The sequence below is a fragment of the Nicotiana tomentosiformis genome, chromosome 8 (assembly GCF_000390325.3).
Source record: "Nicotiana tomentosiformis chromosome 8, ASM39032v3, whole genome shotgun sequence".
NCBI classification, from domain to species: domain Eukaryota; kingdom Viridiplantae; phylum Streptophyta; class Magnoliopsida; order Solanales; family Solanaceae; genus Nicotiana; species Nicotiana tomentosiformis.
The window spans coordinates 60,458,199-60,472,388 of NC_090819.1; the positions used below are offsets into that span (position 1 = coordinate 60,458,199).

The following is a 14,190-nucleotide window of genomic DNA, read 5'->3' on the forward strand; positions in this document are numbered from 1 at the left end:
ACTTCGTTGTAGCAAACTGAAGTGGATTTAGTTTAGGGGTAACAGTGGGGCAACCCATATTATATTTATATTATTGAATAACTTTGAAATCATATATTTGTACTAGTTGACAATCATACTAGAAAAGAATATTGCGTACCCACATTTATATTCACCGACTTAATTATTTATCTTCGCCTGTATTAACAAAACTTTTAACATTTAGTGTTCAATTATATTCTTACTGCTTCGATGAGTTAGGTCATTCATGATCTATCTTTCTATACAAGTATCAAAAGAAAGAAAAACAAAAAATCCATCTACCCAATGTCTTGTTTTTTGCTTTTAATGACTATACAATAATTGACATTCTTGGAATTAATAATAACAGTTGTTAGAATTATGGCTGAGGTGGTCAAGATTTTAACCATGGTGCTTGCATTCTTTGACCCACTGTTCCATGTGAGTCTGTGACGAGCATTTGAGTGGTATTCTTGGCATCTAAGCACTTTTTTTTGGCAAATTAAACAAAGAATAATGATATACTTTACAATAATCAACAATAACAACTATGCCTCATCCTTTACAATAATAAGTAAAAAGTTTTAAAGAAGAAGAATGAGAAGGATTAGAAGAAGAATGAGAAGGATTAGGAAGAATTCTAAACCGAAAGCTAAGACGAAGACACATATGCATCATAAAACGTAATTAAAATAATTATTTCCTACTAATTAAGATGATATATCTTTTATACATTGATAGGTGACCGTAAGAAATTATAATTTATAAAAACTGAAATGATTAAAAAGAATAATGATCAAGAGACACTAATTAATATAGCGCTAAGACTTAAAGTAAGCTAACATAATTTGGTAGAGAGTTTAAGCTTTATGCATAAATGGTTTAAATTTTATTGTATTGTGTTTATTGAGGTGGAGAGTACAAATTCATCTTGATCTATACAAACACAATTTAGATTGCTATATATGTTTTTCTTTGGGAAAATTACGTGACATGTCAATATAGATATATATATATATATTACAATTTGTAGCTATACTTTCAGCAAAATTATCATTCATAGCTATATTTGAGTTTTGTTACAAATTCATGAAACAAGAGATTAATTATTTTGAACTGAAATAATAGAGCAACAAGCTCTCGTAGCTCAACTGGTTAGAGCGTCCGCTTAGTTAGCGGAGTGTATAGGGTAAAATATGCTATGACATGTGGTCATCTAAAGGAAGGACACGTGGAACCCTAGACGGGGATGGCCAGAGACCGAACACAGCTATTCCGCTTGTCACCGGAAGGAACAATGTTCATAAAGGTGTGTTAAATGCTCTGCGCCCAGTAGCATTTAATAAAGAATATTCTGTGGCATTAAGAGCGACGGCCCGTTACAGGGAATTTGGCATTTATGTTCACCATTACATCTTCATCAATGACCCTCATAATTGACATTAAAGGAGGGCACGATCCTAGGACTTCCTTCCCTAGACACAGCTATAAATAGTGAGCTCGGTTATCATTGTAAAGGACACGAATTTTCTGGCAAACTTACACTACATTCTATACAAAGCTTAATACAATCTTACTTTCTCGCTTTTTGATTTCACTATTGTTATGTCCGGAAACCCTGTTCCTTGAACTGCTACTTCTGCCATTTCATCTACATTTTAAGGTTAAGTATTACATAATTCTTTGATTATTTTATTATTTCAGGATCAAATTACTTTACTTGTATAGAAACTACGTATAAATTCAACTGTACCATTTTACGGGTAAACAGTTTGGTGCCCACCGTGGGGCCTAGATAGCCGTACAATTAAATTGATCCTTGCCTTTTTTACTAACGTGCTTTAATTATTTTGTCTTAGAAAAAGTCATAAGAAATGGCAGATAACACTGTTAACAATACGCACAACCCCGAGATTAGAGGAGATCGGCCTCATTTCGAGGACTCAATCAGTGACACCCACAAGAGGGGAATGTCGCTACACCGGTGCATGACAGGCAGTATCCTAGATAGGTTCGGGAGACAACTCCCGATGATGCTGATGAGGAGCATGTCATTGACGCGGTAAGGGTCTTGCAAGAGCAACATGCGATCATTCTAGGCCATCTCACGCGATAGGATAAGGTTATGACGAATTTGAAGCAGGCGATGTCGGGGGCTTCGAATAATGCAAACAAACGAGATCTAATGCCTCCCGGTGTTCTAGAAAACCAAACAACGCAGAGGGTTGACAACAACACTACCAGGGGTGAAGTTGGCTCTGACGGGGCTGGGGGGAGCGGATCCGGTCTCAATAACGAGAACGATCCTTTCAAGAATGAACTTTTACGATTTATGAGGGAAGTAAACGCTCGCATAGACCAAATCCTGGGTGTGCCACCAGTACTGAAAGGTCCGAACTCAAAGAAGTATACTCAATTGTCGTACAAGCCAAGTGCGGCACCAGAATTAATCCCGAAGCGGTTTAAAATACCTGAAGTGACAAAGTATGCCGGAACTTCAGACCCTCAGGAGTATATTACCACCTACACAACAGCGGTAAAAGGAAATGATTTAACTCCTCACAAAATTGAATCTGTGTTGTTAAATAAATTTGGAGAAACTCTCACAAGGGGGCTTTAACGTGGTATTCACTGTTACCCGAGTATTTCATAGATTCCTTTGAAATGCTCGCAGACTCTTTCATCAAGGCCCATGCCGGGGCCAGAAAAGTACAAGCCTGGAAGGCTGATATATTCAGGATTGCGCGGGAAGAGTCCGAGTTACTACGAGAATTCGTTACCCGATTCCAGAAGAAAAGAATGTTGCTTCCGGCTGTCCTGGATGAATGGGCAGCTGAAGCATTCACCAAGGGATTGAATCCGAGAAGTTCAGACGCTTTTCGGAAGCTGAAGGAAAGCCTGCTTGAGTTTCAAGCAACGACTTAGGTGGATGTCCACAACTGGTATGAGTAAAAAATAAGGATTGAAGATGATCAGGTTGGCTTTCCATCACCGACCAAAAGACGGGAGAAGAACAGAGAAAAATCAAAAGATGACTAAGACACGGACAAACGGATTTCGAGGGGCTGGTTTTTGCCCTACGAGAGGACCGAAGGCCGTGGCAGAGGCTTCCGAATAGCAGACAAGTTCACCATTGACAGAAGGACCGATCGTGGTCAAAACAATAGATCACTGCAGGATAAAGAAACATCGAGTTCACGGGATCCTTCTTACCCAAGTTATCAGAATACAACTTCAACGTCAGTATAGTGGAATTGGTGTCAGCCATGAGAAACATCAAAGAGGCACGAGTCCCGAGATCAATGAGATCTAATCCCAGCCAGAGGGATCCCAACTTATGGTGTGAATACCATGGGACGAATGGCCACCTCAGAGAGTTCTTAAGTGACCGAGCTAAGAACAATTATGGTCGTAACAGAGACAACGCGAAACCTTCGAAAGCAAGAGAAGAACCCCAATGCCAAACGATCAATATGATCGTCGGAGGGAATGAGATTAATGGGGTCACCTTCTCAGCAGCAAAGAAGATAAAAGTATCAATAACTCATAGTAAAGGGCTCCGGGAAGATGATATCACTTTTACGGAGGAGGATGCACACCGATTGTTGTTACCACATAACGATGTTCTGGTAATTTCTTTAAATGTGTTGGATTTTAAGATTAAACGTGTTCTAGTGGATCTTGGAAGTTCGGATAATATCATACAATGTAGAGTATTGGAGCAAGCTAAACTCACCAGAAGCATTATTTCGGCTACAAAGCTCCTCGCTGGATTCAACCTCGCAAGCGTGATGACCCGGGAAGAGATTTTATTGCTTACGAACGCTGAAGGAGTAATGAAAACAACTCTTTTCGAAGTGGTATATGGTGATATGGGATATAATATCATCATAGGAAGGCTATGGTTACACGAGATGAAAGTTGTACCCTCAACATATCACCAATTGCTGAAGTTTCCAATGCTCGAAGGAATCAAGCAGATAATGGGTGATGAACCGGCAACAAGGGTGATGAATTCCATTTCGATCTCCAGTAGCAAAGGAAAGGAACACGCGGCATAGCAATTACATGAACCGACACCTATTCCCCGAAATAGAAGAAGTTAGCTCGGGGATAGAGGCATAGGAACATTATCAAGTGCCGAGATATTTCCAAGTTTCAGAAAAGACGGATGCAACGAAGTCCACGGAGGAAGAACTGGAGCAAGTTTCATTGTTCGAAGAATTCCTAGAAAGGAATTACCACTTGGGGACGAGACTGCACCCGGAGCTCAGGTATGGTTTTATTGAATTTTTTAAATTTAATGCCGATTGTTTTGTATGGTCGCATGAGGATATGACAGGTATCTTGACGGAGGTAGCCATGCACAAGTTAAGCTTGGATCCCAACATACCTCCGGTAAGACAAAAAAAATGCCCTATTGCCGAAGCCAGGAATAAATTCATCAAAGAAGAGATAAACCCACTTGCTTAATATCAATTCGATCCGAGAGGTAAGATATCAGACTGGCCAACTAATGTTGTAGTAGTTCCTAATAAGAACAATAAATTCCGCATGTATGTAGATTATACTTAATAAGGCATGCTCGAAAGACTCATTCCCACTGCCAAATATCGATCAAATGATTGATGGCACTGCCGGGCATGAGTTAATGAGTTTCCTTGATGCTTATTCCGGGTATAACCAAATCAAGATAAACCCAGAAGATCAGGAAAGGACTTCGTTTATAATGAATTTTGGTACATATTATTACAATGTGATGCCCTTCGGGTTAAAAAATGCCGGAGCCACTTATCAATGGCCCGTGAACAGGATGTTTGAAAATCAAATAGAAAAAACTATGGAAGTTTATATAGACGATATGCTCGTTAAGTCTTTGAATGTAGGTGACCACCTTAAACTTCTGCAAGAAACTTTCGACATCCTGAGGAAGCATAATATGAAACTTAATCCCGAGAAATACACGTTCGGGTTTAGTTCTGGTAAGTTTTGGGGTTTTTTGGTCTCACAAAGGGGAAATGTGGTAAACCCCGATAAAATCAAGGCCATCGAAGACATCCCGGATCAACTGTCAAACGTAAAGGAAGTCCAAAGGCTCACAGGAAGGTTGACAGCTTTGAGCAGGTTCATTTCCCGGTTGTCAGAAAAATGTCATCGCTTCTTCAAACTACTCAAAAAGAAAAATAATTTCGAATGGACACCGGAATGCCAACAGTCTTTGAGGGATTTGAAGAAGAACTTATCAAGCCCTCCATTGCTCCTAAAACCAAAAGAAGGTGAGACGTTGCTAGTTTACCTCACAGTCTCGGAAGTTGCGGTAAGTGCAGTTTTAGTTCGAGAGGATGAAGGTATGCAATCCCCCATTTATTATGTTAGCAAAATTTTAACGGGAGTAGAAACTCGCTACCTACATTTGAAAAAATGGCCTTAGCTGTCATAGTTGCCGTTAGAAAGCTGAGGCCCTACTTCCAATGCCACCCGATTGCCGTGGTAACTACTTTCCCTTTGCGAAACATTCTCCATAAACCCGAACTCTAGGGAAGATTGGACAAATGGGCCGTCAAAATGAATGAATTCGACATAGAATATAAACTAAGGACTGCAATTAAGCCACAAGTCCTGGCCGACTTCGTGGCCGATTTCAGTCCGGGATTATTACATTTGGCAACCAAAGAGGCAGTAATGGTGTTGGAATCGACATCGGGGGTTTGAACCTTATTTACGGATGGAGCTTCAAACATAAAAGGCTCAGGGCTCAGAATAGTCTTAATCACGCCTTCGGGGGGAAACTCTAAGACAAGCCATCAGAACAGTCCATTTAACTAACAATGAAGAAGAGTATGAAGCTTTGATTGCAGGGCTCGAATTGGCCAGGGGACTTGACTCCGAGGTCATCGAAATCAAATGTGACTCACAACTGGTGGTAAATTAGGTCTACGGGATCTTTGACACCAAAGAAGAATGTATACAACAATACATGATAAAGGTCCAGGCTCTATTGGTGCGATTCCGGGAGTGGTCAATTACTCATACCCCAAGGGAGGATAACGCAGAAGTAGATGCATTGGCAAACTTAGGATCATCGACGGAAATAAAGGGATCGGAGTCCGGGACGGTAGTACAACTGATGAACTCAGTCCTAGATGCGGATGGTTATTATGAGGTAAATTCGACTAATTTGGTCTGGGACTGGAGAAATGAAATCATCGACTATCTCGAGCACGGGAAGTTGCCCGAAGACCCTAAAGCATCACAGACGTTACGCACCAAAGCGGCACGATATAGCTTCAAGAGAGGCTAATTATATAGAAAATCTTTCCAAGGCCCGCTGGACCGGTGCTTAGGGGCATCCGAAGCTAATTATGTCATGAGATAGCTCCATGAAGGGATATGCGGAAACCATTCGAACGCAGATTCCTTGGTGCTGAAGTTGGTGCGGGAAGGATATTACTGGCCCCGCATGGAATATGATGTCAAAGACTTCGTATGAAAATGCGATAAGTGCCAACGCTATACACCACTAGTGCATCAACCGGCAGAACCCTTACATTCGGTTATGTCCCCGTGGTCATTCATGAAATGGGGTATGGACATCGTCAGACCGCTGCCATCGGCTCCAGGAATGGTAAGATTTCTTTTAATTTTGACTGACTATTTTTCTAAATGGGTGGAAGTAGGTCCTTATCAGAAGATCGGAGAATGCGAAGTGGTCAATTTCTTGTGGGAAAATATAATCTGCAAGTTCGGAATACCAAAAGAGATAGCATGCGACAATGTGCCATAGTTTATCGTTGCAAAATTTACAAAGTTCCTCGAAGATTGAAAATAAAGAGGATCACATCTTCACCCTATCATCCAAGCGCAAACGGTCAAGAGGAGTCAACAAACAAAGTGATTATTCAAAACATCAAGAAAAGGTTGGAAGCGGCAAAAGGCAATTGGCCCAAAGAATTATCCGGAGTTCTGTAGGACTACCGAACAACGACTAAGTCGAGCACAGGAGAAACTCCTTTTTCCCTTGTGTACGGTGCATAAGCTCTAATCCCCGTGGAAGTAGGTGAACCTACCTTGAGATATTTCCAAGCGGATTAAGAATCAAACAACGAAGTAATGTTAATCAACTTGGAGCTGCTCGAGGAACGCAGGGACTTGGCGCATGTAAGAATGGCATCTCAAAAGCAGAGAATGGAGCGGTATTATAATCGAAGAGCCAACCTCTGTTATTTCCAATTAGAAGATTTGGTTCTGAGGAAAGTAACTCCAAATATGCGGGAGCTCAACGCGGGGAAGCTGGGTCCAACGTGGGAAGGTCCTTACCGGATTTCAGCTATCAACGAGAAAGGCTCATACGAGTTGGAAAACCAGAATGGAGAAAAGTTGCCCAGCAATTAGAATGTGGCGCACCTCAAAAGATATTATTGCTGATAAACATTATCCATTCAGAAAGTATGTGATGCACTCTTTTTCCTTTGGATTTTTCTGGCAAGGTTTTTAACGAGGCAGCGACAGAAAGCATACTACGAAGTCAGCAGCAATAAGACCCTTATAGAAAGGCAAACAAGAAAGTTTCCACTGGGGGACGGTTAGATAATCTTTTGCTCTATAGAAAATTCCTACTAGGAAGTTAAGATTGCTATTGAGCAAAGGTTACCCGACCATTCATAAGCATAAACCACTAGAGGTTTGTTACATAGTCTTTTGCTCAATAATATAGATTCTTGAGGGGAAGTAAAGTATGTTACCGAGTTAAGGATTATCTAGCAATTCATTGGTGGAATCTTTGAATGTACGAGACTTCTAGTATTCCAATTCGCATTCTTCGCATTCGAACACTAGGGGGCATATGATATGAGGATACGACAACAGTCACTGCCACGTCGACCTGGAAAATAAATACCATAAATATAATTGTATCATCGGGACCGGGGACTGCGCAACCAGCCCCGTAGAAACAAGTTGTACAAGATAATCACAAGTAATGGCAATTCTTTTTAGCATAGAAAATGCTTGGGTACTTTTGAAAGTAGAAGGAATTAAATGAAATGAAATCCTTTTTTTTTTATCTTGTTTCTTGTCTAAACGATGAACTAACTTTGTCATTTGAAAGTTAAACAAGTACTTCAAATGCTAGTGCCGTAATGAACATGAGACGTCCTCTTCAAGAGCACCGTAAACATAAGAGCGCCCTCTCTTATGAAAACCCTTATGTTAAAGGGTGGTTTTAGAAGAATTTATGCCCCGAATCAAAATGCCTTCGGGGAAAAATACACCTGAAGACGCACATAATAAAACGCAAATAGAAAAACGTGCGCAGAATTCTTAAGAAAATGCAAAGGTTAAAGACTTGCATGGATATTCAAACAAAAGTGAGACTCAAACAATACTTGAGCAAAAAATATGTCTTTATTTACAAAAATATGCCAAAACGGCAAAGGTACAAGAATTGGAAAAAGAAAAGAAAAGCTAAACTGTAGTATCTCTAGAACCAGGAGGAAGAGAAGTGTCCGCGTCCCCGGAAGAAGTAGATGGATGCACCGATGGCTCGACAGTTTCCCCAGTTTGGCTTTCAGCATCATCGTCCTCCGATTCCTCTTCAATTCCCGAGAACTCAGAACCGGAACCAGAAGGGCCAAGAGCATCAGACTACGCTGGGAGTCCATTTTTAGTAGCTAACTCAAGCTCACGGGCCTTAGCAATTTCGACATCAAAATCAATGATACCTGCTTTGGGCTTTTCCAAGGTTTTTCTCCTTATGTTGTACATGGCGTAAGTTTTCTAAAAAAATGAGGGAAGACGCTCGACGCTTAAGTTCTTCTTTGAGTTGAGTTACTTGGCAGAAAGGCTTTCCTAGGTGGACCTAACAGATCTGAGGCTAACATCAAGGTCATAGACAGTTGAACTAAAAAGCCTATTATGCTCGATATTTTTCCTGTACTTCTCTTCTAGTTGGGCATGTTTCACCCTTGCAGCAGCAAGCTCTTCAATTTTGTAGTTCAAGGCTGCCTCTAAGTTAGTCACTCTTTTAGCGGAGGTAGCCTCGCGTTCGGTTGCAGCAAGAACGGCGTCATGGACTTCAGCCCATTTGGCCCTGGCCTCGTCAAATCTAACCCTGAGCGGGCTAATTTCTTGGCTAAGGGTTAGCACCTTTTGCTCGCTTTGCTGCAAATGAGCCTCCAATACAATAGTCGCAACTGCTTTGGTTTCCAATTTCGAGAGGCGGATAACGGCTTCGTCCCGTTCCACCCAAAGTTGATCCCGCTCGGAAGTAAGTTCCTCCTTCTCACGAATCAACCTCTAAAGGACCTCGGAAGCAAGGAAGTTGGCCTACCAAGCAAGAAGGGTAGAAATAAGGATATGCTCATACCAAAAATGGAGGAAATAATGAAGGAAGAAATGAACATACCGCTGCAGCGTTGTGTATGGCGTTGTTCAACAGACACTCTCCCGAGAGTGCCCAAATCTTTTCCCTATCTTTCTTTGAAGCCAAAGGCTTCAAATAATTAGCAAGCTCCACCGGCCGGGAAAGCAGGTTGCACCCGGTAGAGACCGAAAGGGTAATATTCCTCCTCCTTTGTGGATCTTCAGAAGGGGCAGCATAAGTTTGCCCAAATTCCCATGGACTGGGGACTGGGGAAGAGGAATACCCTCTTCGTGGTAAGATGCGACCGGTGGAGATGATGTAGCAGTTTTTGGTAGAAGAGTGGATGAAGATGGAAGTGATGTAGCAGTAGCTGGTGTTGGTGAAAATGGAGATGAAGCTGATGGAGTCGAAGGGTGAGAATAAGCTCCATCAAAAGCACTGCTGATAGTTGAATGCTCGCCAACCGAAAATGGCAGGGACCCGGTACTCAACTCCGCAGTACCGGGCACAACAGTTGGGGCCCGAAAATAGGAGTTGGCATTATCTTCCAAATCAAACTCTCCCAAAAGCGCTGAGGCATCGTCTTCGGTTGGTGTAACTGTCTCAACAGGTCGAGCATCCTGTTGAGATGATGAGGATCGTCATCTTCTATTTAGAGAAGCTCCCTCATCACTAGCTTCTTCATTATCATCAATCAGCATGGTGTCTATGACGGGTCCGGAATAAGGACCAGTCACTATCGCTACCGGAGATGGCTCGGGGGCATCAATCTTTGCCCACTTATTCTTTTTCCCGATCATGGAGGAATGTCTCCTCTTTGGTTGTTTGTACTCCAGCCGGGGATTCCGTAAAGAAGAATTTATGCCCGAAGCAACCCCGGAGATACCTATTCATTTAAGCGCCTCCTGAAGCAACCTCGATGCATCAGCAGGATCAGCCAAGATGCCCTCCTCGAGGACAACAACAGAGCCCGCGGGTAGACCTAATTTCATGGACAAGTGATAAGGGATCAACCAAGTTCTTTACATGAAAAATAAAAGCAAGGTAAGTTCGAATTACCATGAGTTTTGGCCTTCCACCCGTATTTCGGGGCCAGTTCTTTCCACAAACGGGTTTCGGGCATCGTAACGTCCAAGATATTTTGAGCACACCAGTCCAAACCTTCAACCACCGGTGGGATCCATCGAGTTACTGAAATATGCTAAAACTGAAGTATCAATATGGCCATAGAAGAGTATTTAGCAAAATGAAATACTAAATAAAGATCTTACAAGTGCGGTTCCAAGCAACCCGAAAGAATGAAGCCGTTGTCGGAAAGATATAGTTGGTGGAAACTGCAATAAACTGTTCCATCCACCCGCGGTCGCTATCATCATCCATGCTAGTCAACAGAGCATGGCCACATTTTGATAAGTAGGGATTTTGACTGCTTATTTGCTTTCTTTTACTTGCGTTTTAGCACAAAAATGCTTAAAGGTATTCCCAAAAACTAATGAAATATACTTTTGTACAGGAACATTGAAAAATGAGCCAAAAGAGTCAAAATCAACTGATAAAGGATTCAAAAGTGGACAAGGACCAAAAGAAGGCAAAAGGCCCACAGTGCGGACCGCATAATACTATGTGCGGTCACAAAACAAAGGAAGAGCCATGTCAGCTTACCTTCAGAGTATGCGGACCGCACAAACATTGTGCGGCCGCAGAAGAGGAGATTCAGAGAGCTGGTTTTGGCCAAGTTGAAGAAGTACGGACCGCACTATAATTGTGTGGCTGCAGAATGACAAGTGCGACCACACTCAATATTATGCGACCCGCAGAAGTCAAAGATCAGAAAGATGGGATTTCAAGTTCAACAAGAATTACGGACCGCACTATTTTTGTGCGGCCGCATAATCAAGAGCGCGGCCGCACTTATTTTTATGCGGTCCGCAGAAGTCGCACACAACCAAAGCTTCAGATCAAAGAGTGCGAACCGCACTATAATTGTGGGGCCGCAGAAGCAAGAGTGCGGCCGCACTCACAAATGTGCGGTCCGCAGTAGTTGAAGTAGTACGGCCGCAATCCAGAATTGTGTGGCTGCAGAACTGGAACCTGTCAAGCCAAGTCTCGTTGTGCGGACTACACACATAATTATACGGCCGCACAACCTCCGCAGGGATATTTTTGTCAGATATTTTTAGCTTAGTATAAATAGAACTTTTTGTCATTTTTAGGGTAAGTTTTATTTTGGGGATAGCACCTGAGCCATTTTCGTTTACCGTTTTGAGTAATATTGTACTAGATTAGCTTCTAAACATTAGATTTCCTTTCCCTAATCAATTATTATGCATTCTATCTTAATTTCTTCTTGTATTTTTTCATTTTTCATGAATAGCTAAATTTCTAGCTAAGGTTGTGGCCCAACCCTTGTGTGGGTACTTAATGGGTGTTTGATTTAGGACTTGTTTGTGATTGGGTTAGTGATATTTAGCCTAGTTCTTTCTTGAATTCAAGAATTAATGATTGCAAACATTGATTCATGCCTAATTGACTTAGTGTCTACTTGAGAAAGAGAGACTAAGTCTAGAAAAATTTGGCTAACAAGAAATTGGGATGAACTCAAGAAATTAATAGCCCCAATTAAAAGGTTGAATCTAGAGATTGTAAGACCCGACTTGAGCAGTTATCACTTGTTTTGTGCAATATCCATTTGGACTTGAGAAAGCCAAATTGGGCAAAACCACTCAAACAAGCGAGAGGTATAGAGTGGGTAATTGCGTGTGATTGCTATATTACAACTCCGACCAATCAGGCTTGTCCTAGAGTTTTCAATCCATTAGGTAACCAACTAGGTGGAAGTCACGACCCTAGATCTTTTATCATTTGGAAAACAACCAAAACCAAAAATATTGTCTTCTAGTTTTGTAATTGTAATCAATAGTCTAAAGTAGAAGTAGAAACAACAAACAAGAATGTGGAAGTGTAATCTAAGGCATATTGTACAATTACACTAAATATATACCTAATCCCAATTCTAACTCCCTGAGGATTCGACCCCGACTTGCGTTGGGTTTTATTATTGCTTCGACCACCTCACTACCTATATTTGTGGTGTGAGTTTGGGCGACATCAATTTTTGGCGCCGTTGCTGGGGAGTTAAACAGATTTAGCTATCTATCTATGTTTTTGTGTGATTTGTCTTCTTTTCTTTCCTAGTCACTAATTTTGTTTTTGAATTGCTTATAAGTATGATAATGGCTCTCAACAACGAGCCCATTGGTAATTTGCCTTTGGGGGAGGAAGTGGATGATGAGCAAGGAGATGAGGTTCTTCCCGAACCTCAAGCAAATAGAGGAGGCCGACCGTCTAGTGATAATGTTCCCGTCCCTCCCCCACCTCTACCAAGAGCGGCAGCGTATCGGGTGTTGCCTAACGAGGGTTATGCAAGTGCTATAGTCCCGCCCCGCATTAGGGCAGGCAACTTCCAAATCACCAACGTGATGCTTACACTACTTGAGCAACGAGGATTATTCATCGGGGCTCCCAATCAAAATTCTTACAAGCATCTCAAGGGGTTCGTCGATACTTGTTGGGGGAGAAAGCAAACCAATGTTTCTGAGGATGCGCTGAGGTTGAGGCTATTTCCTTTCTCTTTATGGGGAAAAGCATTGGACTAGCTAGAGAGATTGCCCAATCATTCAGTCCATACATGGGATGAGTTGGCCGAAAAATTCATTGCCAAATTCTTCTCACCGGGGCACATGGCTGCACTACGGGATGAAATTCTAGCGTTCAAGCAAGAGCCCAATGAGCCATTGCATGAGATTTGGGAAATATATCGTACCATGGTTAAAGAGTGCCCAAATAATGATATGACCAAGGCCATGATCCAAAAAACCTTCTATAGGGGGATCAACACAACAAATCAAGGTGTGGTAAATTAACTGGCCGGCGGGAACTTCATGAACACACTTTATGCCGAAGCTTGTGAAATTTTGGATGAGATGGCGGATACCTCATCGGCATGGCAAAGTAAGGCCAATGTTCCGCAAGGTGACCCTAATGTTATTCACCTACACAAGGAACTAAATGATCATGGGAAAGCTATCGCAGAGTTAACAACCACAATGAACCAATTGGCCAAAGCTTAGCTGCAATAAATTCAAGGGCCGAAACAAGTGAATGCAATGGAATGTGTAAATATGATGATGAACAAGAGACGACAAAAAGGTCAATAAGGGCAAATCCGTCCGGAACAATTCATGCAAGATGATAGTAGGTATGACCAAGATAATTCATATAATGAGCTAGAAGAAGAAGTGCAATACGTCAACAATTATCAAGGTCAAATAAACAACAATGCTCAAAATCAAAAACAATGGAGATCACAAGAAAATCAAGGAAATTGGAACAACCAAGGCCACTAAGGCAATTGGAGTGGTGGCAACAACAATCAAAACAATTGGAATAATCAAGGAAACCAAGGCAATTGGAGTGGTGGCAACAACAATCAAAATAATTGGAATAATCAAGGAAACCAAGGCAATTGGGGTGGCAACAATCAAAGTAATTGGGGAGGTAATCAAGGAGGGTGGAACAACAACAACAACCGGGGGTCGGGTTTTCAAAGGCCTCCGATGTTCCAACAACCGAGCAATCCACCCATATCCTTCTCAAGGCCCGAGCCCGAGCTCTTCTAACAATGAGATGGGACAAATTGAAAGTATGTTCAAATAAACGATGGAGAAAAATGCCAACTCCGATGCTCAATTAGCCTCCCACAACACTTCAATCCTCAATTTGGAAGTTTAACTTGGCCAAATCTCACAAGCATTGAACACTCGTCCTAA

At 41.8% G+C, this 14,190-nt stretch overlaps 1 protein-coding gene across 1 annotated transcript; it reads left to right on the top strand.

Moving 5' to 3' along the window:
- Window positions 1-3,266: 3,266 nt before the first annotated feature.
- LOC138897551 (uncharacterized) lies at window positions 3,267-4,061 on the top strand. The gene has a single exon (XM_070183532.1). The coding sequence runs from the start codon at window positions 3,267-3,269 to the stop codon at window positions 4,059-4,061; it is 795 nt and encodes a 264-aa protein (XP_070039633.1).
- Window positions 4,062-14,190: the final 10,129 nt, after the last annotated feature.